The following is a 21,816-nucleotide window of genomic DNA, read 5'->3' as shown; positions in this document are numbered from 1 at the left end:
GGAACCTCCGGAAGTTCAGCAAAGGCAAGTGCAGGGTCCTGCACCTGGGGAAGAATAACACCATGCACCAGTACAGGCTGGGGGTTGACCTGTTGGAAAGTAGCTCTGCTGAGAAGGACCTGGGAGTGCTGGTGGACAACAAGTTAAGCATGAGCCAGCAGTGTGCCCTTGTGGCCAAGAACGCCAATGGTCTCCTGGGGTGCATTAGGCAGAGTGTTGCCAGCAGGTGGAGGGAGGTGATCCTGCCCCTCTACTCAGCCCTGGTGAGGCCTCCCCTGGAGTACTGTGTCCAGTTCTGGGCTCCCCAGTATAAGAAAGATATGGAGCTCTTGGAGCAAGTCCAGTAAAGAGTCACTAAGATGATTTAAGGGATTGGAGCATCTCTCACATGAGGAAAGGCTGGGAGAGCTGGGACTGTTCAGCCTGGAGCAGAGAAGACTGAGAGGGGGATCTCGTCAATGCATATACATATCTGAAGGGAGAGCGTGAAGAAGATGGGGCCAGACTCTTTTCAGTGGTGCCCAGTGAGAGGATAAGAGGCAACAGGCACAAACTGAAACACAGGAGGTTTGACCCGAATCCAAAGAAAAAAAAATTCTTTCCTGTGAGGGTGACTGAGCACTGGAACAGGTTGCCCAGAAAGGTTTTAGAGTGTTTGTCCTTGGAAATATTCAAGAGCCGTATGGACAGGGTCCTGGGCAACGTACTGCAGGTGACCCTGCTTGAGTAGGGGGGTTGGACTAGATGATCTCTAGAGGTCCCTTCCAATCTCAACTGTTCTGTGATTCAAATGTACGAGTTGCCTACTCTTTACAGATAAAAATTGTGAGGTAGGGAGCAACTGCTTTTACTGGTACTGACTTTTCGTATTTTTTTTTTTTTTTTTTAAAGCATAACAACATTCCTAGCAGGAAAGCTAGTTTTATAGGTTTTCTGTACTATGTTAATCAAAAATATGCTATAAATAGGCAGGGAAAGTACCTTTGAAATCTATGGGATAAATACCCTAGATAATCAGTAGCCTTTTACAGGGATCATGAAAGGCAAAAACTTACCGAAAATCAAGTTTGTCACCACCGCTGTAATTCCAAGGCAGGATACAAACATCCTCAGCCTTTAGCATATCCAACATCACAAAATCCCACTGTTTTCCCACACTCTTATTTCACTAAGAAGGAACTGAGATTATGTCAATACATGGTAGAAGAGTGGAATGCAAAAAGGAAATAAAACTATCTCCCCCAAGCTCCAGGCTTTCACTATTAACCACTGGAATTAAAAACACAGAACTGTTGCAACCACAAAGGAGACAAGGCAATACATTTTGCAATCACTATTTTTTCATAACTACATTTAAAATTCAAACAAGAATAGGAACAATTTTCACAATCAAATGCACAAGCTTATATTTCTAAGACCGTATCCCAAGGAGACCAATATAAGAACAAGGGGTAAACATCAAATAGAATAAAATGATTCAATTATACAGGGTTTTGATTCAGGATCAAAACAAGGTTACAAACTAGAGTCTCTGTCTTCTAAAATTACATTCAATTTTACAAGTTTTCCTTCTCACAAACTTGCCATTTCTTGCCAGACTTAAGCTAAATTCATAAAAACCTTCTTAGTGTTTTTGTACATATTCTCCCATTTGAACACTAGGTAATCATAAAGTAATGACGAATTCTTCAGATATTTAATTACGAAATTAGTTTTTCAATATTAACTTTTTAAAGGATGAACCAAAGGTCCTTTTAATTACATTATGCATATTTACTAATTTATCCAATTTACAGCTGTTTAACATCTGATGATTTTTAATACAAAAATCAACGCTGTTTTAAGATCCATAGTTTCAAATATTGGCTCTTCACTAGGAATTGCCTATCTATGAACCTAATTCAGCTCTATAACTTTAAATCAACAGAAGAATCTGAAGACACCTACATTCATAAGTTTCCAGATCAGCACACTGAGGTAATACAACCATGCAACAGCATTCTCTGAAGAGCTTCCTTGAAATAAAATCTGGAATTTCAGTAACTACAGCAGCATTTTGTCAGATAGTGAAGACAACAAGTAAACTTATCCTCTAGTGATTTTTTTCTCAGTATTCACCCTCCTGACAGCTGAATCTCATATACAACCAATGAAGTGTTGCTCAATCTTACAAGGAGCGCTTTCAGCGAGCCAAGGAGCATGCCAACTCCAAAGATTATGACGCACATTTGTCATATCAACTAGGTCCCCAAACCTGTCCTTGAGTATTCATTCTCTTTCACTTAAGATTTTCTAAAAAAAAACTGTCAAGGAGCTTCCTGGTTACCTTACTCAATGTCTTGTTATCAGGTTATCTACAATCATAATAGAAACCTTACTTTCCTTTCATTACCTTCTTTCTTGACTACTGCTGATTACAGGATACATTTTGTTTGTCACTGAAACTTGAGTTTTATCTTCAGATACAAATCCCTATCTGTGGCTCTCCAGCAGAAAGGTGTACAACCAACCAGCTCCTTCTGCATTATCATTTGGAGGTAGTCTTTTCAGTCCATCCATCACTGAAGCTCTAAAGTCTCCTAGCTCATTTACAACAACACATTTTTCCCTTGCCTTGACAAATGGAACACCAGTACAACCACAGTCAGAGTGCTTCAAACACACACCCTTTTCCTAACTGTTCATGCTCTATCAGTCTTCTCTTTGAGCCTCTCCATCCGTTCCTCATTTATCAAAAAATGGTAGCTGCTCTCACTCTGAAGGCCTTTCATGGTTTCTTTCTATAGCCTATCATCTCTCATCCTGCAGTAAGTTATTACTTCTTGCCTCTTGTCAGTTCACAATGTCAGCCCCCAACACATCTGTCATACTTTTAGGCAAATACCCTTCACACCCCCATGATTTGGGAGCTTACACCTGGAAAAAGCACCTCAAAAAATTTGCAACACAGGTCATTTTATAGAAATCTCCCCTTTAGATCTTTTTCGCTATGAAACCTACAGTGGAAGTTGACTTGGGCAATGGAAGTGCCCAAATCACTGCAGGTCATGCTCATCAGTACAATCCCTTCACCGCACTTCATCAGTTTAGATCCAGACAGCCTAGCATTTTAAATCTTTGATTCAATTCCGTGGAGGAAAAAAAATATATATATATATCACTTCGCTCTATTTGTGCAACCTAACCCACGAACTGGAATTTGATTCAAGCTCCTAAGTACTACAGTACTACAAAAGATCAGCCGGTAGGATAGAGAGACATTTCAGCATAACTCTACATTCACATGTTTGCTTACACTTATTTGCTCCTTTCCTCTCTCATTGCATCTAGATTCCATATACTGCTTCACGCTACTAAACTACTTCACGAAGCTCCTGGCCAACACCTGATAGAGTGCAAATGAAATATTTAGCCTATATTAGCGCATGTCCAATGACACTATCTGAGTTCTTACCTTAGTAAAATTATTCAAGTGACCTAGTTTTCTCATATTTGAGACGCCTTGTAATTTGGCCACATTTTGGAGAATCTCTCTCATATTATCACAGGGTTCTGCAAGAGAAAAACAGATTATTAGCAGATACAATTAAAAAACAGAAACCCAAACACACATTCAACATCCATGTTTCCTAAACATAACAGCTATTTTCCTGGTGGAGAATTTTAAAATTAAAATTTAAAAAAAGCTATTTTTAATTAATGATGCAGACCATTTTCCTTCAAGGATTATCAATTTGTTTTATGTTCAAAACCAAAATCAGGTATACCTCTAGAGTAAATGCTAAAGCCCATGAAGGAGAGAGACTCCTATTTTTAAAGCAAATTTTAATCAATATCTTAGGTTTACAGTTGACAACGATACCTATTTAGTGATTGAAACTCTAACCCTAGTATCCCATATCTGAACAGCTTTACCTGCAATCCACCTGCAACTTAAAGACAAAATATTCCTTCCTCAGAAGTAAAAAGATGTTACATGTTACTACCACACTACATAATTATGATTCTTTTTCAGATAAGGGGTCAGTGGGATTTTGGAGAGACAAGACTCTATTCTGCTCTCCATATTAACCTCTGTTCACAGTCAACCTCAACTTACTTAGAGCACGGGGACTTCCTAGCAACATGGGAAGCAAACTACAAGGAGAGCAGGGGAACTGGGAATCCCACCCCCTCTCTTCCTCAGGGTCCATCACGCTAACAAAACACTCCTGTTGATGACCTCACACATTGCTGGGAAACGGAAGAGGACTGCCAAACATTGGGGAAAGAGACAGCATCATCCTGCCTCTGGGAATGAGGCTGCGAGTACAGGTAAAGCAGGACTGAGCAGTACACAGGACTTGGCACAGAGAAACGCACACACAACTACTATAACAGAAACTGTAGTAATTTCTGTGCACGGTCATACTGTGGTAGAACGGCCTTCAAAGCAACCTGCTTGACTGCAGAATTCTTGGGCAATCTCAGATTAGACACTTTATTCTGTGACAGGCCACTCTCCAATACTACCAACAGTACTGCAGTTTTAAAGGTATGAAATACCAAGACTGTGCTGCAGACATGAACTGTTGAGAAGTATTACATTATCCAAAAAATAAAAAAATTGCATTATGTAAAAAAAAAAGTCTTTAGAAGACGACTGGAGTCCAATTACTAGACATCTGGAAAGTGGCAAAAAAAAGGCTTCTGCGTGTGGTGCCCTGTACTAATTTACAGTAAAAGAACCTTGCTTCCTTCTGTAGTATGAATGGCTACAGCTGAAGACGTGGAGGCCTTTTACTTCCCTGCTCATCCTGAAAGAATACTTTGTATATTTTCTTTATGTGAAGGAAACCAGAATTTGCAGAAATGTTAAGAAAGCACCTTCTTGCCACCTCTCTACAAGTCAACCTGAAACTACAAAAGCTGGTAACAAATTAAAAACTTAAAGAGCAAAAATTTGGAAAAATCAGACATAACTAGCGATCTTCTCAGGATATATCCAGAATGAATTTGGAAAAATCAAGAGCCCATGTTTACTCTACCATCAGGTACACAGGGCAGAATGCAGCATTTATTTAGAGATTAAGACATCTACACGTAGGTACCTGGATTGAGGTGTGTCAATCAGTCCTAGATGTCTCAGGTCCCGCTGTAGTCAATGGAGATTTTGTGCATCAGCCATGAAGCTTACAGAGATTACCCTGACTAGCTACAAGGTGACTACAGAAGGGTTTGCTGAATCAACTGCACCGAGTACACCACTTATAATGAGACTTTAGCATAGATACAGAGATTTACAGTGTAGGCTCCTGAACAGGGGCATAAATCTCAGTCATAACCAGCTTGATATAAAATATCCTCTTCCATGAGACTCAGTCCCAGCGATAAGTAGTCAACTGTTAGGTACAAGCACAACTATTGACAGAGCTATCTTGCATTTCAGAATACCATGCACAGTTAATGCAAACATCCAATAAGCTTTATATTTAAACTGGAACATTTGTATGCATCTACTTGGACCCTGCAACAAAAAAAAGGATCACAGAAATTAGAGACAATGAAGATTTTACTACTAGACCACCCCATGTTTAGGGTTCCAGTTTATTTTTTCCAGGGTTTAAACTCAGTTTTAGAGGTTTCCAATGTTTCTCTGTATGGCTTGTGCTACTGAAGACAAGCATGTTCAGACAGTTACGGCACTACAAACAGTTTATATCATAATCCCCAATGTCAAGGGAACTTAATACAAGAGGAAAATAACTTCCTGATAATTTGGTTTCTCTGAAAATAGTTTGGCAGATTCCTACTTTTGAGCTTGTCATGCGGCATGGATGGGATGGCTCACAGAACTTTTGGACTTGTAATATATCCACATTTATGCCACAAGAAAGATTGGGCATTACTAGTCTCTAGCTCTCTAGAATGTTATCCTTCAATTCTCTGAAGAATCAGCAGCAACAATAATTTTCCAAAATGACTAGAAATAAGTTTATAAAGTTTTAATGTTGAAAGTGCAGATGGTTACACATCCAAGATAAACCTCTACTGAAATGAAATTCAGTAATACAGACAGCAAAGACCAGGAGACTACCTGGGCAATCCCTTGTACATCACAGGCAATCAGTATTTCTATCAGTGGTATCGCAGGCAGGAACGTGGAACTGCCTAAAGCACACTGCGCAGAAACGCAACCAACCTGGATTTGAAGAAACCAGGATATGAAGATTCTGTCACTTCCCATGTTAACAATGCTGTGGCAACAGTATATTTTTTTAACGAGGCTGCCTAACTAAAACATGCACTAGAACCATTTTATTCTAAAAGTGTATCAATAACCGCACTTATAACGACCTTTTAACGTTGGCCTTTTTCCGCAGAGAAAAACTTCTAGGGAGACAGAAAAGTTTGAGGAAAAAAAGTCTTTGTGGTGCCTAGCAGAGCAGCAAGGTGTTTCCCAAAAGCTTTACTACCAGAAAAGCAATCTGAAGCAGAATGGGGACTCCAGTATAAGATATAATGAGAAAACTGAAAACAAGGCAGCCATTTCCAATACCAATATATGCTGATAATATGAGCAAAGCAAGTTACGTGGCTCACAAATTTGATAATATCAACAGCATAAGTACTGCAGGAAAAAACAAGATGATAAAGCAGTAAATACCCTCTAATAGCATATTAGTTCAGAAAAAAGTGAACCTATAGAAGGCTTTTATCCTTGTCAGTTCAAGTCTTGTTTCAAACTTGAGAAGACTCTTCAAATCTCTTGCAAAAAATTAACAAAAGAATTGTCACATATTAAGTTCAACAAAAGACTACCCTTATTTTCCTCTTCTAGAGCTGCATCACACATCACAAAAGTAACAAATTTACTCAGTTACTCTATCTGACTCATTTTTATCAAAAATAAAGCCGACAGGAAAGGGAGGCAGGCCTAACAATTTTAGGAGAGAGATGCAGACATAAAAGAACTTTAACAAAATAATGCGACTTCACAAATGGAGATACATTCTCCAGGACTTTGTCCCTTATATTAAAATGGGCTCATAAATAGACTAAATACATTATGAATTCTACGAACTAATATATGGCTTCTCCTTAATCAAAAAATCAGATCCAGTACTGCACATCTTCCTGCCACAATATCTTATATAAGAGTATTGAAGAACAAGGGTTAACCCACAAATGAAAAATACATGCTGCATAATCTGTGAGAATCAATCTCCAAAAAGTAGTAGTATAGTGGTCTTAACTTTTCATTGTCAAGCTAAATATCTCATCCTGGTGTCGACAAGCACAATATATATTTTTTGTATGTCCTCAGTTCAGACTACTGCTGCAGAGATTTCTTATTCTGTACCCCTTCAGTAGTTCTCGCTGTTCTACCTAGGAAAAAGATAAAAGAAAGAAAGAAAGAAAAAAAGAAAGAAAGAAGCTACTCATCATAAACTTAAGACCCCTTAAGAGCCTATTATTTCTTGACTTACCTCATTTATTACCGAGATGCTGACTCACCTGGAATCAACCCATAACAACAACCAAGTATCTTCACATTTTTTCCCAGGGTGCTTCTGAGGGTGCAGTTGTGCCAAATGACTGAGCTGACCTTACAGCTTTCTTCCCCTGAAAGGGCACAACCCCTTCCTGTACTTTTCTTCCTTCTGCTCTATCCCACTATATGATACACCCCATCCTTTATACTACTCTAGCACCCATCAACTTCACATTAAAATCGTGCTGCTTGCTAAGTCAGCAGACAGCTTTTTAATCTTTCTGGCTGTGCTGGTCTTCTGCTGGATTAGTGAGTCAAACTGGACTACTACAGAATCATACAAGAATCAGCACACACGTCTCTGCCAGCGAGCAGGCAGAGTAGTGGAAGCAGGACATGCCCTTTTCATCAGAAGAGAAACATTAAATAAAAGTCAGACTGTCTTATGCACTTCCATTTTTACACTTGGCTAGATGTCCTTATTAATATTTACAAGACTACTTTGACTCAAGTGTCATCTAATGATTTTTTTTTTTTACTGAGGTATACAAAAATTTCAAGCTGGCTCACGTGGGTTCTGTAACAGCCTAAACTCGCTAATCATCAGCGTTTCATTTTCTATACACCTGGCTTTCTCCATTGACAGCAAGCACTTTGAAGCAGCAGTTATCTTTGGTCTGTGCATTCATGTTACACAAAACAGAGTCCCTTGGACTACAACTGTTTGCCTACACTGAGCAACGCCCCACATATCTAATGATAATCTTTAGTGCTGCCAAAGCATTTCTTTTTTCTTATTTTTCTCAGCGGAATGGGTTAAAATTAGTTTCAAGAATTCAGTGATTCTCTTAGCCTAGAAGTAATTCATAGATGTATGCACATTAAAAGTGAAAGTTGTTTTGTTGTCGTTGTCTTAAAAAAAAAAAACACACGAGACACACTTGCACGACTTGTTGGACCTGACACTTTTTTCCACCTCTTCAGGACTGTGATATTGTTCTTCTCCAGTGAGAATCGTTATCCTTTCTGACAGCTCCCATTCTCCAGAGAGGCAGAAATGTCTCCACAGAGCTCCAGCTACACAATACAGCTAGCACTCCCTTTAATGCAGGGATGAACCACGACCAGCAATCACTACAGTAGCATAACTGACTCCTCCTTTCCCCTGACAGACTTAGCACCATTGTTTGACCACGTTCAGTAGGCTAGCAGCATGCCAATTCACTATCCCGTTATGCACATGTTAACAAAAAGCAAACAGAGGAACTGTAGGCTTTAGCACACAAATAATTCAGTAACTCTGAAGTCAGGCATAATGAGTCAAACTGAGGCACATATAGTTTTACAAGCATCACTTCTTAGGTGCTAGGACAGTAGCTGAACAGAGGAACTAACGAGCATACAGCAAGTGAACTCACAAGTGAGGGACGGCACTTGCAGCTGCTGTCACACCTACTGGAATCATAATGTCAAAAAGTGAGATAAGAAACTGAATTTGCCTAAATATTTCTCTTAAAGAAGCGACTCTTACTTCATTACAGTTAAGCATGTAATAATTGACTAAGAACAATGTCACAAGAGACATCTTCCTCTTACTGAAGAATCACAGTATAAATGGATGGTCCTGGTTAGCTTACATTTAACAGAGATTTTTGAAGTCCAAGTGCTGTGCAATTGTGCATTGCAAGGCTACTTTTAGCGGCTTGTTAAATAAACTACATGCTACCAAAAGGAACTGAGTGCAATGAAACAAGTATCAACCAGGAACATTAATGTACTGTTCTCCATAACAATTACGAGTTATCAGTTTTTAAAAGCAATGAAGCATTAGGACTCAGTTACTTAAAAGTGTCTGTGTAAGCCTCGATGACAGGTAATCAGTCTGCTAAAACGCTTTTTTATCAGCGCCTTAAACAATGAAATGAAACACTGATGAAAAGGCATATCCTTCCATTATCAACATACTGAAAAAAAAAAACGTGAAGGACAATTATCTAATCTCTCTAGCAACAAGAAGTACTCTGAATTTCCATCTAACTGAAAATTCAGAAACTGCACAGAAGACCACCAACTAAGTTCTGAGAACAATACAAGAAGAGAAAGTTATATAAAAAAACCTGCAGGAAACAGAAATCACTCACGAATTATTTCTTAATATTGACACGACAAGGACCAAACTCCACTTTGCCAGAGATTGAAAATAAAATCAGTGCAGACACACTTTACACGCAGCCTATGATTTCCAAAAACACAGTAATATACATTTAGACTGAACGTCTGTCTCAATTTAAAGGTAAAAACACTACAGAGAAACAGTTATCTCAATAAACAAATTCACGTAGCTACTATTATTCTGCAAAACGTATAGAATACTAGAATAAATAGACATCCTCTATCACTGTTAAAACTGTTACTACACAGCTGAATCGGTAACGTGCGACATCCTTTGCGCTGCTGTAGCCTGATGCATAAGATTTGCCAAATAAAATAATTTCTGCAAATTTCAGATAAAAAATGCACAATGTATTACAAATTTTAAGCTTTACAATTGAGAACATCCTCTTAAAAAACACAGATGACCAAACCCAGTGATTTCTACAGAATGTAAGCAGAGATCTATTTAGGTTGATTCCTATATCTGTCAAAGGTAAACCATACATAGAGCACTGTATTTTGAACACAGCAACAGAGAAATTCCAGTAACCCAAGTTCATAAAAAGAGGAAGAAAACAAAAGTAAAGAACTGAGGTTATTTTCACTCTTGCTGCTTAAGAAAGCTATGAATAAATGAAAGTGGCTCAGTAATATGGAAAAAGTATGTCTACTCTCTTTCATGGCAGTCAGCAAAAAGTAAAAGCACTCTTCTCTCTACATCAGTCAGGTAGAAATTAACCTTCACATTTACAACAACGTCTACTAACTTGAAAGCAGTACAAGAGACAGCACATCCAAAGCAGGATCCAGGAAATACTAGAAACCTTGGAGTTGAAGAAAAGGTCCTGTAACAGAACTACATTTATACACCTGATCCTTCATATTTAATTTTGTACGTGTAGACTTACATAGTCATCCTTCTGTAAGGAAACATGAAAGTAAAGTTTTAAAGCCCATTGTACCAGTACAGATTTCTCTTTTGCAAATGTGCATATGAGACCGGTTTTTTGTTTTGTTTTGGTTTGGTTTGTTTGTTTTTTTAAGACCCCTAGGTGTAGATAAACATCACATGAAAAATACATTCTGATATCGCAGACACCTTGAAGTGGTCAGAAACAGTTCAAAAATGGACCACTTTCCAAATTCCTTTCTTATAATTTTATTTCTAACCAAGACACTGAAGTTATATGTGTAGAGAAGTCATCCTAAGCTTACAGTCTTACCCTTGGAATTATGTTAATTATCTCTATTGTGTGATCTTGTATGCCAAACTTGTAGACAACCTTGATTTGCAGTTAAAATTCCTGAAAAACAGGACTTATAGTAGAAATGCTACAGTATTACTACGAAACCAGAAGCACAGAACAAAGCTGAAAAATAGCCATGGGATTTTGGATTGCTAGAGACAAGCTTAAAACACCTCTAAACTTTGAGAGCAGCAAGAGAAAACTGAAGAAGGACCATTCCAAAGGATGACCCTATCACAAAGCTGATGGAAATTAATCACTGACTGTGTTTTGGTAAATAAATAACTCCAACGCTTAAATACTGCTTTATAGTAGTATAGCAACTACTGTTCTAGAATGAGTTTCCTCAAATACACATTATGAAAATACATTTTAATGGTAGGATTAAACACGGTACTAAGATACGTTTCAAAAACTACTGCTCTAAGTAACTTGACTGTTCACAGAGAATGAGCGATTGCTTCAATCCACAATTCAGTCTCTGGAACAGATACATACACTTAATACAAATTAAAATTTAAGTTTAGAGTAAACTTAAAATTAGGTCCTCACGTATCAGGAAACGATGATGGTTAATGCCAAAAAATGTTAGCAATCACTGTTGGTATATATAGCCTTTATATATATTCATATTCATTACTTATTTTCTCCATGAACCACATATAATTCCAACTTTCTACAATGCTAGATGCATAGGTATAACTACAGTACACTGATGACTAAAAGTTGAGATTACAATCTCCCAATAAAATTTCTATTGTTACCACATTACTATAAGAGAGAGAAATTATTCCAGAATATAAACTGTATAAGAACTTGCTCTCAAATAAAAAAAGTTTATATGTCACTAAAACAACAACAACCACCACCACCACCACCAACAACAACAAAAAAATAGAAACTGAGCCAGAAATTAGTGGAGACTGAGGAACGCTCCATGACCACGTCTGCCCTGTTGCTCTCCTCTCTCCTGTGCATCAACTACTAGCCGCTGTCAAAGACAGGCTACAAGGCTAAACTGACCCAGTACAACTCTTCTTACCAACAAAAGCAGATAACAAGTTGGAGGATAAGCCTTTCCCACATTCTTAAAAGTTGGCCATGTTAGCACGCAAAATAATATTTTCCAAAATATTAAATATGAATTTAAATGGAGATTTAAGTTTACGAATTTATGATGTTTTAGAAAATGATCTTTGACTCCTCTTCTTCCCTGCCAACAACTCTAAACAGAAAATTCAGGTCAGTCACAATTTTTAGTTGCTGTAGCAAAACAAATACAGTAACTACTTCACAAGCCTCTTTGCAGAACTTCTCAAAAGAAAAAAAAATGCTGATCATTTATTTTTTCAAATTTTATCAGGGAACTGACAAGCATTTTGACACTAACATCAGTGACATTATAAGAAAATATCTGGAAGTGGGAAATATGATATCCAAGAATATTTTCCTGATTTACGTTCTGATTCTTTTCAGTATCATTTTAATTTCTTCATGAACCTAGAGACATAATTACTGTCAAGTTAAGTGGCCCTTACCAATAAACTCCAAGTTGCCAGGAGGTAGCCACTGTCCACAGAAAGTCCTGCTATATAGGGCATCACATAAGAAGTAATAGCCTAGCAATATCAGCAGATGTAGCATCACCCAGTCTGCTGATTAAGATACGAAAGGCAATTTGGCAAGATAGGGAAACAGGAAGGTAATATCCTCAGTCCAAACATAAATAAAGTTGCATGCAACTCCAAACTGCAAGTAATTCACAAAAGGCAGGAAATCCTTAAATTGTGGTGAATGTATGTGTTTGCTACCTCTCCTCAAAATATTATAACCAGAAGCTATCAAAATAGTGCACAGACTGATTATTCCCAGGGCTTTAGCTCCTCCTGCTAGAGAGAGGACAGGTCTCATCTGTCCAGAGCTGGGACACTCCAAGCCCTTCGTTCTTTCCCCTCTAAAAAAATTATTTTCAGAGAAGGGACAGAAAATTCATTCAAAGTTCACAACAAACCTAAATACAATTCTTTAAACACAGAAGACACCTAATTCAGAGGTAAATTTCAACACAGAAAAAGCTACCATACTGAAGTAAATTAACATTTACTAGTAACTAATAAACTATGTTGGAAACATCACATTTATGGAAACAGGAAAATAGCAACATTTTTTCCACTTTTTTTTTTTAATTGCATGAAAAAAATTCCAGCAAGTTTACCTGAGAATCACACAAGATTTGCATAAAAGAAGGAGACAAACAGATTTTAAATTCTCTAGAAAGGAGGCTGCTAATACTAAGTGCTGACATCACTGATGCTTAAAAGGTAATGAAATAAAAAGATAAGTCTTAAGTTTACTCAATTCTTTTTAAAGTAGTAATTTTCAGGCAACAGCTGTTCCTGACACTCCTCACAATTGCTATGAAGTAATTATCAATTTTTCTTTTAAATATATTTTTATTCATAGTCTGTGTACGCTTGAAGCAAGGAAATCAATCTCTATAAGAGATGAAAAACAAACAAAATCCCCAAACTGTTCAGAATACATATTTATATAAAGAGATCAATGAAGTTCCTTTTTTACTCTTTTATAGTAACATTTTTCCATGTGGGCCTTATTGTTTTGTGTTTGTTTTAAATACCTTGCATCTATCACAAATATCTGCTACTAATCATTCGGTAATCTTAAATCAATAGTTGTAGTTCATTTCACAACCAATACATTCTATATAAATTTGAAAGGTATAGAGCTGCACCTCTTTCATTTTAACTGAAGAAGTGTGACTAACACTAGCCATTTCTGACACGGGTAGGTAACCGTCTCACCTAATCTTTAACTTTTTGCCATCCTTTTGGTCACAGACCTACAAGGTTACTCAAAATATGACGGATAAACAGCATGAAGTTCTACGTTATCTATCCATTCTTCCAAATGAAAGAGAATTCAAAATCTTTGTGTTTTTCATTCTGCACTTCAGACAATCAAGTGTTTTTACTTTCTACCAAATAATAATAAAAAAGTAGCTGCAGCCGCATCGTACTCTTGCCGAAGCGTTCCAAAAGCAGATACCTGAATAAATGGCCAGATGTGGCCAAAACAATAATAAGCAGCAGCACTGGAAGAAAAAGGAGAAGCTTTGAGAAGTTCAGATAGTCAACAGCTAAAACAGATCTAAGAACATGAAATTTCACCTTTCAGAAAAATTTTCATAAAGGCTCCATCACTCAGTTTAATTTATTAATGAGCAATGCTGATTCCAAGAATATTGCTTTTCAGCAAGAACGTGAATGAGGAGACTCCTTTGTAATACTTAATCACCCAAATCTATTCCAGCCAGTGCTGAGATGCAGCTTGCTACAGAGACTCCAATGAGTATAATGGGAGCATAAAAATAAGAGTTCTGCAGAGCTCTTAGGTAAGTACTAACACTAAAATTCAGACATATAACTAAGAAAAGAAAATTGTAAGAAATTTTTCCGCATTCTCACCCATACATCTTCAGCATCGCTCTTCCTCTTCACCAGCTGCATGGATCTGGTGAGTATACTCTTCACCAGTCATGCTCCTGAAATTGTGCTAACACCTGCTTTTCATCTGATCATTTCACCCAAATTTTCCATCACCACAACAGATGGTCGGCAAATGAAAAAAGCTGCTTCTGCAGTATACTCGAATATACTAATACTAAAAAGCACATCTGATTTTTCAGCACATTCCCCCAAACTAGTCACCCCTCATTTCAGCATCAGTTCTCAAGCCATCATACAACCAGGTTTTCGTGTAGCCCCCTTGAACACTATCCTCCTTTGCAATGTTAAATTTGTATGCAGGTAAGCCCTTTTTTCAATTTAATTGACCATTTCACTTTTTCCCACTTTTAAGAGAAAAATTTTGTCTGATTGTCTGATGCTGAGCGTCTCTTCTACGCTGTTAGTAAAAAGCTTGCAAGTTTGCTAGACAATTGATAAATGAAGATTATTCGATGGGGCAAAAATTTGATGTATTTCTTTCTGGGAAAGCTGGGAAGACAAAGCTGCCTTATTAACTGTAACTATGATCATGGGCATGTTTCTTTACACATCATCTGCCCTGGATACGCTCTGACAAAAAATTCCCCAAACTAAGCACTGCATTAATCCGGGGCATGCAGTGATAGTGTCGACGATACAAGAAAAAACTTCAGGAGTACTTACGACAATGACTAAAAATGTCATGCGAAGACAAAGGCAGAAAGTAGAAATTTCAGGATTTCAGTAGACCCAAATGACAGGAAAATAAATAAATAAATAAAATTTAAAAAGATTGAAAACCACCCTGTTGTGGAACTACAGTGTTGCTTGAACACTTAAGTACCTTATACTGATCCAAACCCCAGAATAATCCTTTTTGACAAATGTAATAGAAACCACAAGGTATTCGAATAGTCATTTTGTTCTCTGTCCTTCAGAAGAGTGCTGACGTTTGTTAACCAATCTGAACCACAGCAGGAAAAACAAAAAAATACTCACCCACAAAAACAAATTTAGAGATGCTGTACACAAAACTTTAAAACAGAGACTTGAGCACAGATCTTGAAAGGGACTGTAGCATCCAGTGCCTACAGTGTCCTTAAACTACTGCCTCCCTTACTAAGGCTAGGTAGGGAAGTGACTGAGTCTTAAAGTTGTCTCTGGTTAACATTTTTCCCTTATTAAAGATATTGTTCCCGTTTTCAAGAAATGAAAGTGAAAATATTGTAAGCATGCACCATTTTAATGGTACTGAAAAGTCTTAAAATTGTAAAAGCAATAACACCAAGCATAGCCAAAGATATGTAAGCGTTTCTAATTAACTAGACTAGGATGCTATACAATTCCAAACCAGAAAGGAAAAGCTAACTGTGGAAATGCATGCACTGAGCATCTCTTAACTCCCTTATTGTTAAAACCTACCAAAAGGACACGTGTTGCTCAAAGTTGGCAGACTGCTGTCAGCAATCCCTTCCCCTTTAGTCTCTAACTATATAAAAAGCAACGTTCAAGGACAATACATTAGAGTACTTAGTTATTAAGGCAAGTAAGAGCTCTCTCCAATTATTTTTTCAATCTGCCTGTCTCTATCCTATAACAACTGAAACAACTGTTGTTAAATAACTTCCTGCTCCTATTACAGAATTACACATTTGCTTACAGATTCTATTGCTCTGTGTGATTTGCTCTAACACAAGTATCCTGTTACAGTTACCCATCACAATGATGGCATACTGGGAAACAAGAGGTTAAAACGTGTCCTTTTTTTTTTAATTTTTTTTTTTTTTAAGATGCAGTGGAGCTCCACTCCTCTGCATTTTCAAGACTAATCATATAATGCAAAAAACATACAATGAAGAACTTAAAGGCTTCCACAACAGCCTTGCCATTAGTGTGGAAGCCTGCCTTCGAGCCAGCAAAAAAGTACACAACACCTCGCATCTCTGCATTGGTTCCCTATGCAGAGATTTGCTTTGTTCCCTCTTTGCTTTGTTGCAAATACTCCAAGAGATCGTTTTTTGCCACTACTTGAACTCTTAGGACAGGTGCACAGCATTCCTCCTCGCTTCTTCCATATTGATGAAGGAAGTTGGAAATGGTGTGGTCACCGAATCAGAAGCTGAATTTGGAAACAAAATTCATCCATCCTCCTTTGAATCAACCCCTAGAAATGCCCGACATTTTTGTGGGCTATAAACTGCAAATAGCATCCCGAGACATTTGCCTTGCATGCAATGCATTATGATTTGCCATGTGGGCACACGGAATCAAATATAACATGGTTTAAAATGATGTGAGCATAGTAGCAAAAGTAATACAGAACAGATTCTGTGAAGTAAAACAGAATTTTTATATCTTTTTTTACCCACATGATAAAAGATATGATTGTGAAGGTAGAAAGAAAAGGGTATTTTTTCAGCTAACACTAAGCCAATTCTGTGAAACTCTCTTGAGGAGAAAAAAAGCCAGTTGTCTCAGTTACTTTATTCATATTTGTCTCGTGTTATAGCCAGAAGACTCAACATTTATAGAATGGAGAGAATTGGCTATATAAGAAAATCCGATAAATCAAAGTAGTATCGTGTAATGCACTAATTAATGAAAGCGTCAATTCTGGAGCTACTGTGCTTTTAATTATCTGAAAAATACTTATCAAAAAGTAAAGACTGTTACCCTCAGAGAGCAGAAAATTACAACATACAGATATGAACATCACTCTGTCTCATCCAACATCAGCAGTCTTTTTTGCATGCCTGTATCTCTCAAAAGCTTCAGTAGAGAAAAACTCTGAAACATGTCTAATGTGCAGTATATTCAAGTCACTGCAGACTCAGAACTAGAGAACAACCACCCAAAAATATAAGGATCTCTTAAAGAAAGGACCTTTAAAGGATCTGACTACAGACAAGGCAATGTAACAAACAGTTCTCAAATTGGCAAGTTCCAAGCTATTTAGGCCTTCAAAGCTTAAAGCGAACAGCTGAAACTCCAACAAAGTAAGGAGTGTTTGTCATCTAGCAGAGTAATGCAATACTGAAACAGTAACAAAATTTTCAAGTTTAGTTTGCAAGCAGATTTAGTCACAGAAATGAGCAAATAACTTAGCAGTAAACTAACTGTGAATTATACAAGCCATTAATAGTGCCTAGAACTTTAGGAGGTATATAAACTTCTCTAATTCAGCTTGTAATCCCTGTAAAATAGGCAAAACCTAAAATGAGTTATGTAAAAAATTTAATATGTATAACATAGTGGTATACATAACCATGACCGGACTTGAAGCAAGAACTAATACACGAGGTTCCTCCTGAATGTGGTAATTTGGTCGATAATTCCAATTGTCCTTTCTGGCCTTAAGAAGTTATGAGCTTGATTCCAGTAGTCTAATTAAACCAGTCTGCCTCATCCCATTGCTAATTCCTTCCAGATGACTGCAATGGGAGTTGCATTGATGATGAATCTGTCCTCCTTTTCCTTTTCTGTTCTATTCTGAGCAGGTAATGTAATACAGGGCCAAAATCTCAGTACTCTGAATTCCAACTGTTAATCGTAATTTTGCAGCTAACAGAAGACATGATATATGACCTTAAACAGCCACAAGTAACAAGTCTAACGTGTATCTGCACTTATTTTTTTAAATTATACCAACATTACGCCCAACCATGTTTGTGTTGGGGACAATTTTTCCAGAATCAATCACCTTTTCAGCAAATCAATTTTCTAAGAAAAAGTTAGGATAATCATTGTCCCAAAAAAACATTTACCAGAACACTCCTAAAAGATGCGTAGAGCCTGGGATAAATTGCTCAAAAGTTTAAAAAACAAAACAAAACAAAACTCAAAGAAACAGCAGCAACAGACTTTATGTTAATATCTTCAGCTGGTCTAACCTTATACACAGAAAGTTCACACATACACACAATGTGACATATTATAAAATACCTTTTGTGTACATTATTATATCATTCTTTGAAGCTGCAGAGCACTAAAAAGCTCCAGAGAGTGAAATCCTACCATATCAGGTATGGTAAAAATACATAATAAAAAAACAACACGGTGCATTCTGGGAAACGTGGGCAACCATCAAACTACTGTAGCAGAGAAAACGAGCAAAAAGCACACAAAGAAAGGTAGATTAGATCTAGGTCCAGTAAAACGCTGAGAGTCTTACTGCACAAAAAGCCCGGAAGAAGTAGGACCCAAAGCAGTACAGACAAGGCTAGGATCCTCCCTGCATCTATTAATAGTTCTGAAATACCTAACACCAGCACCGGCCTCTTGGCTATGGACTATCCAAGTCCTGAATTATATGGTCAAGTCATTTTGGTCAAGCCATCACTAAAAGAGAACCTGTTTAGAACAAGGCAACATCAACTTCATTTCATATATTTGTAATAAAAAGACTTCTGTGTAACTATGGATATTACTGAGGCAACGTTTAGGATGATTCTTTACTTCTCCCACTCACGTATTTCAGATTAATCAACATAAAGTTGAGTTGTCTAGGGAAACAAAAAGCATTAGAATCTTCTTTTAAGGTACTGAAAACGTGAGTCTGGTGGAGAACTATGCAACTGATTCAACACACAGTGAACCAAAGCAGTATATCATGAGCACAGAATTAAGGTAACTGTTTTAAATATTTAATGTAAACTGCATATGTAACTACTGCAACATCTTGAAAACTAAGCGTTCACTGAGTTCAGTGCGCATAATCAAGTTATCATCAAGCTTAGTTCATGTCTGGCTGAGACTTTTTCAGTTTTTTAAGTTTCATTCTCTCTTTAAAATGAAGTTAATGCCTACTATGGATAGCTATATGATTACTGATCAGTCAGCTGTCGTTTCTCTGACAAAAACAAAACAGTAACATATCTTAGAGAAGGGATACGCAATAAAATTTAGAGTAGTCTCCTTTTCAGCTGCAATCACATGACAATGACTTATTTTTACAGGGGGTAATAACTCTCATAGTGCAAAACATCCTCCCCCCCCCCCAATACAAAAATTTGTATGTAATTCTCATACATTCTCACCAACTTTACTGTCCTAACAGCCAAATAGCTATTTCAGGTAAAATATGATCATAAATTTACTTTGCATCTTCTCTGAGAGTCTCTTTCGCAATGTAATACAAAAAGAAGCAGTTATACTGCTGCTACCACAGGTCTCATGGGATCAGTAGGTGGGTTAAGACACCTCATAGCAAAAATTAGTATTATAATGAGAGTCCCCTGAATTCTGAGTAAAAGATTTCAAACAAACAAAGTACAAAGATTATCACTCCAGCATTTAAATCTTGTGTATAGTTATTTGATATCAAAACAATTCCGTATGCTACACAAAGTGAGAAAGAATTACTAAACATACTCATAAAAATCCTGATCCTGTAAGTTTCATAAACAGGTAACACTACATACGTTAATAATTGCGTCATGTGTTTGAACCACTAAGGCCTTTGTCCCGTATTTTCCTGATAAAAGTTTCACTTGTTTTAATTTTAAGGAGGATACCTCATTAAAACAATCACGTATATTTGGAGACAGAGGGCAGAGATAAGATCCTACTGGTTTAAACTACAGAAATCTTAGACATTTTGACAAAATACTAAAATACATTTCTAAATAAGATATGGATATGGAGAAATAGCTTTCAGCCCAAGGCAAAACTGCTTAAGAATAAAAATCTCAGAACGGATCATAGTGGAAAAAAATTTAGAGATGGATTTGTTGATACAGCCTTATACTAAGCTACAAAATTTACTGATGTTGCTAATATTGGTATTTCCACTACATCTCACAGTCTACCGTTATTTCATTACTTCTGTAATTTCCCTGCCCGCTCCCTCATAAAATGGATCTACTCGGGACAGCAGCAGCCCTGGATCTCTGGGGGCAGAACAGCTATGCTACCAGCACCGACTTTACTCCCTCTCCCAGATCGACATCTTCTGCCTCAGGGAAGACCACTGCTGCTAGTGAGCCAGTTTGTTTTCCGCGTTTCACCTGGCTCTTCAGAAGAGTCTAACCCTTACGTTAGCTGTCAGCGGGACAAGACTAACGACGCATCTGAGCAAGGAATGAGCTCCTTCCTACTCGCCACAGAGGCGACCGGCTAACCTGTAGCAAACATCGTTGTTGTTTCCTTCCTCCGGCCGCACCTGAGAGCGGGAGGCTGCGAACTCCGGCAGCTGAGCCGACAGCAGCGCAACAGCGGGAGCCCGCAGCATGGCCACGCGGGGCGGCGGCCGGCGCTCCCCGGCGGCGGCACTCGGGGCGCCCCGCGCAGCCCCGCCGCCGCCCGCGCGTTGCGAGCCGCCCGGCCGGCGCACCGAGGAGCTGCCCGCCGGCCCCAGCCCGCCGGGGGAAGCCCCCAGCCCGCCAGGCGGTGCCCCCACCGGCGGGCGGCCTCCGCTGGGAGGCGACTCCCACCTCCGGGCAAGTGCGCTCGCCACAGGATGCCTGGCGGCCCGCCCGCACGGGGCAACCGCCGCCGCCGGGCGCGCAGCCCCCGCCCCCCCCGGCCCCTCCGCCGGCTGCCCCAGCTCGGCCCCCTGCGCTCCCCCCCGCCGGGCAGGGCGAGGCCTCGCCGGCGGGCCCCGCGGCGGCAGCCGGCGCCCCCCGCCCGTCCGCCCGCCCGCCCGCCGCGGCGCGGTACCTCGGCTGAGATCGAGGGGCACGTTCTCCTCGCCGCTGTCGTTCCGGCCTGCGGGACGGGGAGAGAAGCGGAGAGCGCGTTAGGCTGCGGGGAGGAAGGAGCCGGGGGAGGAGGGGAGGGGAGGGAGCGAGGAGGCGGCGGGGGAGAGCAGCGGGCGGCCGGGCTCCGCCAAGGGGGGCGAGCCGCCGCGGGAGGGTCAGCGGGCGGCGGCGGGACGGCGCGGAGCCCGCCGCCGCCGCCGGGCCGGGCCCCTTACCTCGGATGCGGAGGTGCCTCAACGAGCGGGCACGGAGACTCACCGCCATGTTTACGGCCCCGCAGTCACAACACCGGAAACCTCGCCCGCTCTCGCGAGGAGAAGCCCGCGGAGCCGCCGCCGCCGCCGCCGCGGCTGGCTCCCTCCGCCCCTCCCGGCCGGGGAGGCGGCGGCGGCGGCGAGCGGGCGGGCGGGGCCGAGCGGCGGTGACTGCCCGCCCGGCCGGCGGCGCCGCTGCCGCCCCGGAGCGGGCTCCTCCGAGGGCGCCGCTGCAGGGAGAGAAGCCGTGGGGAAAGGTGCCCAACGGCAGCTGTGTAACGTAGCGTCTGAGGAAAAGTGCCGATTCCCCCCCCCCCCCCCCGCCCCGGCCTGGCGCTGTTGTGGTGCCGAGCGCAGCGCTAACTGCCCGCTCCGCCAGAAAATGTGGCAAAACGCCTTCTTTTCCTGAAGAGCTTGCCCTGCTGGGAACTGACTTCCTACATAACTGCTCGGTCACCACATCTAAAGATCTTGGTCTGTCAA

General features: G+C 39.8%; 1 protein-coding gene across 2 annotated transcripts in view; it reads right to left on the bottom strand.

Moving 5' to 3' along the window:
- The window catches only part of LOC104147796 (rapamycin-insensitive companion of mTOR), an 88,748-nt gene extending 67,320 nt beyond the window's left edge, over positions 1-21,428 (bottom strand). For both annotated transcript variants that reach the window (XM_068924722.1, XM_068924721.1), the window contains exons 1-3: positions 21,295-21,428; positions 21,039-21,086; positions 3,455-3,552 (exon numbers count right to left, since the gene is read on the bottom strand). In XM_068924722.1, coding sequence (XP_068780823.1) covers positions 3,455-3,552; positions 21,039-21,086; positions 21,295-21,343 — 195 coding nt within the window. In that variant the 5' untranslated portion in view covers positions 21,344-21,428. The remainder of the gene's footprint in view (positions 1-3,454; positions 3,553-21,038; positions 21,087-21,294) is intronic.
- Positions 21,429-21,816: the final 388 nt, after the last annotated feature.

Source organism: Struthio camelus, chromosome W (genome assembly GCF_040807025.1).
Source record: "Struthio camelus isolate bStrCam1 chromosome W, bStrCam1.hap1, whole genome shotgun sequence".
Taxonomy (NCBI): Eukaryota; Metazoa; Chordata; class Aves; order Struthioniformes; family Struthionidae; genus Struthio; species Struthio camelus.
Note: the sequence above shows the minus strand (reverse complement) of the source record. Positions and strands in the feature narration are given on the sequence as shown.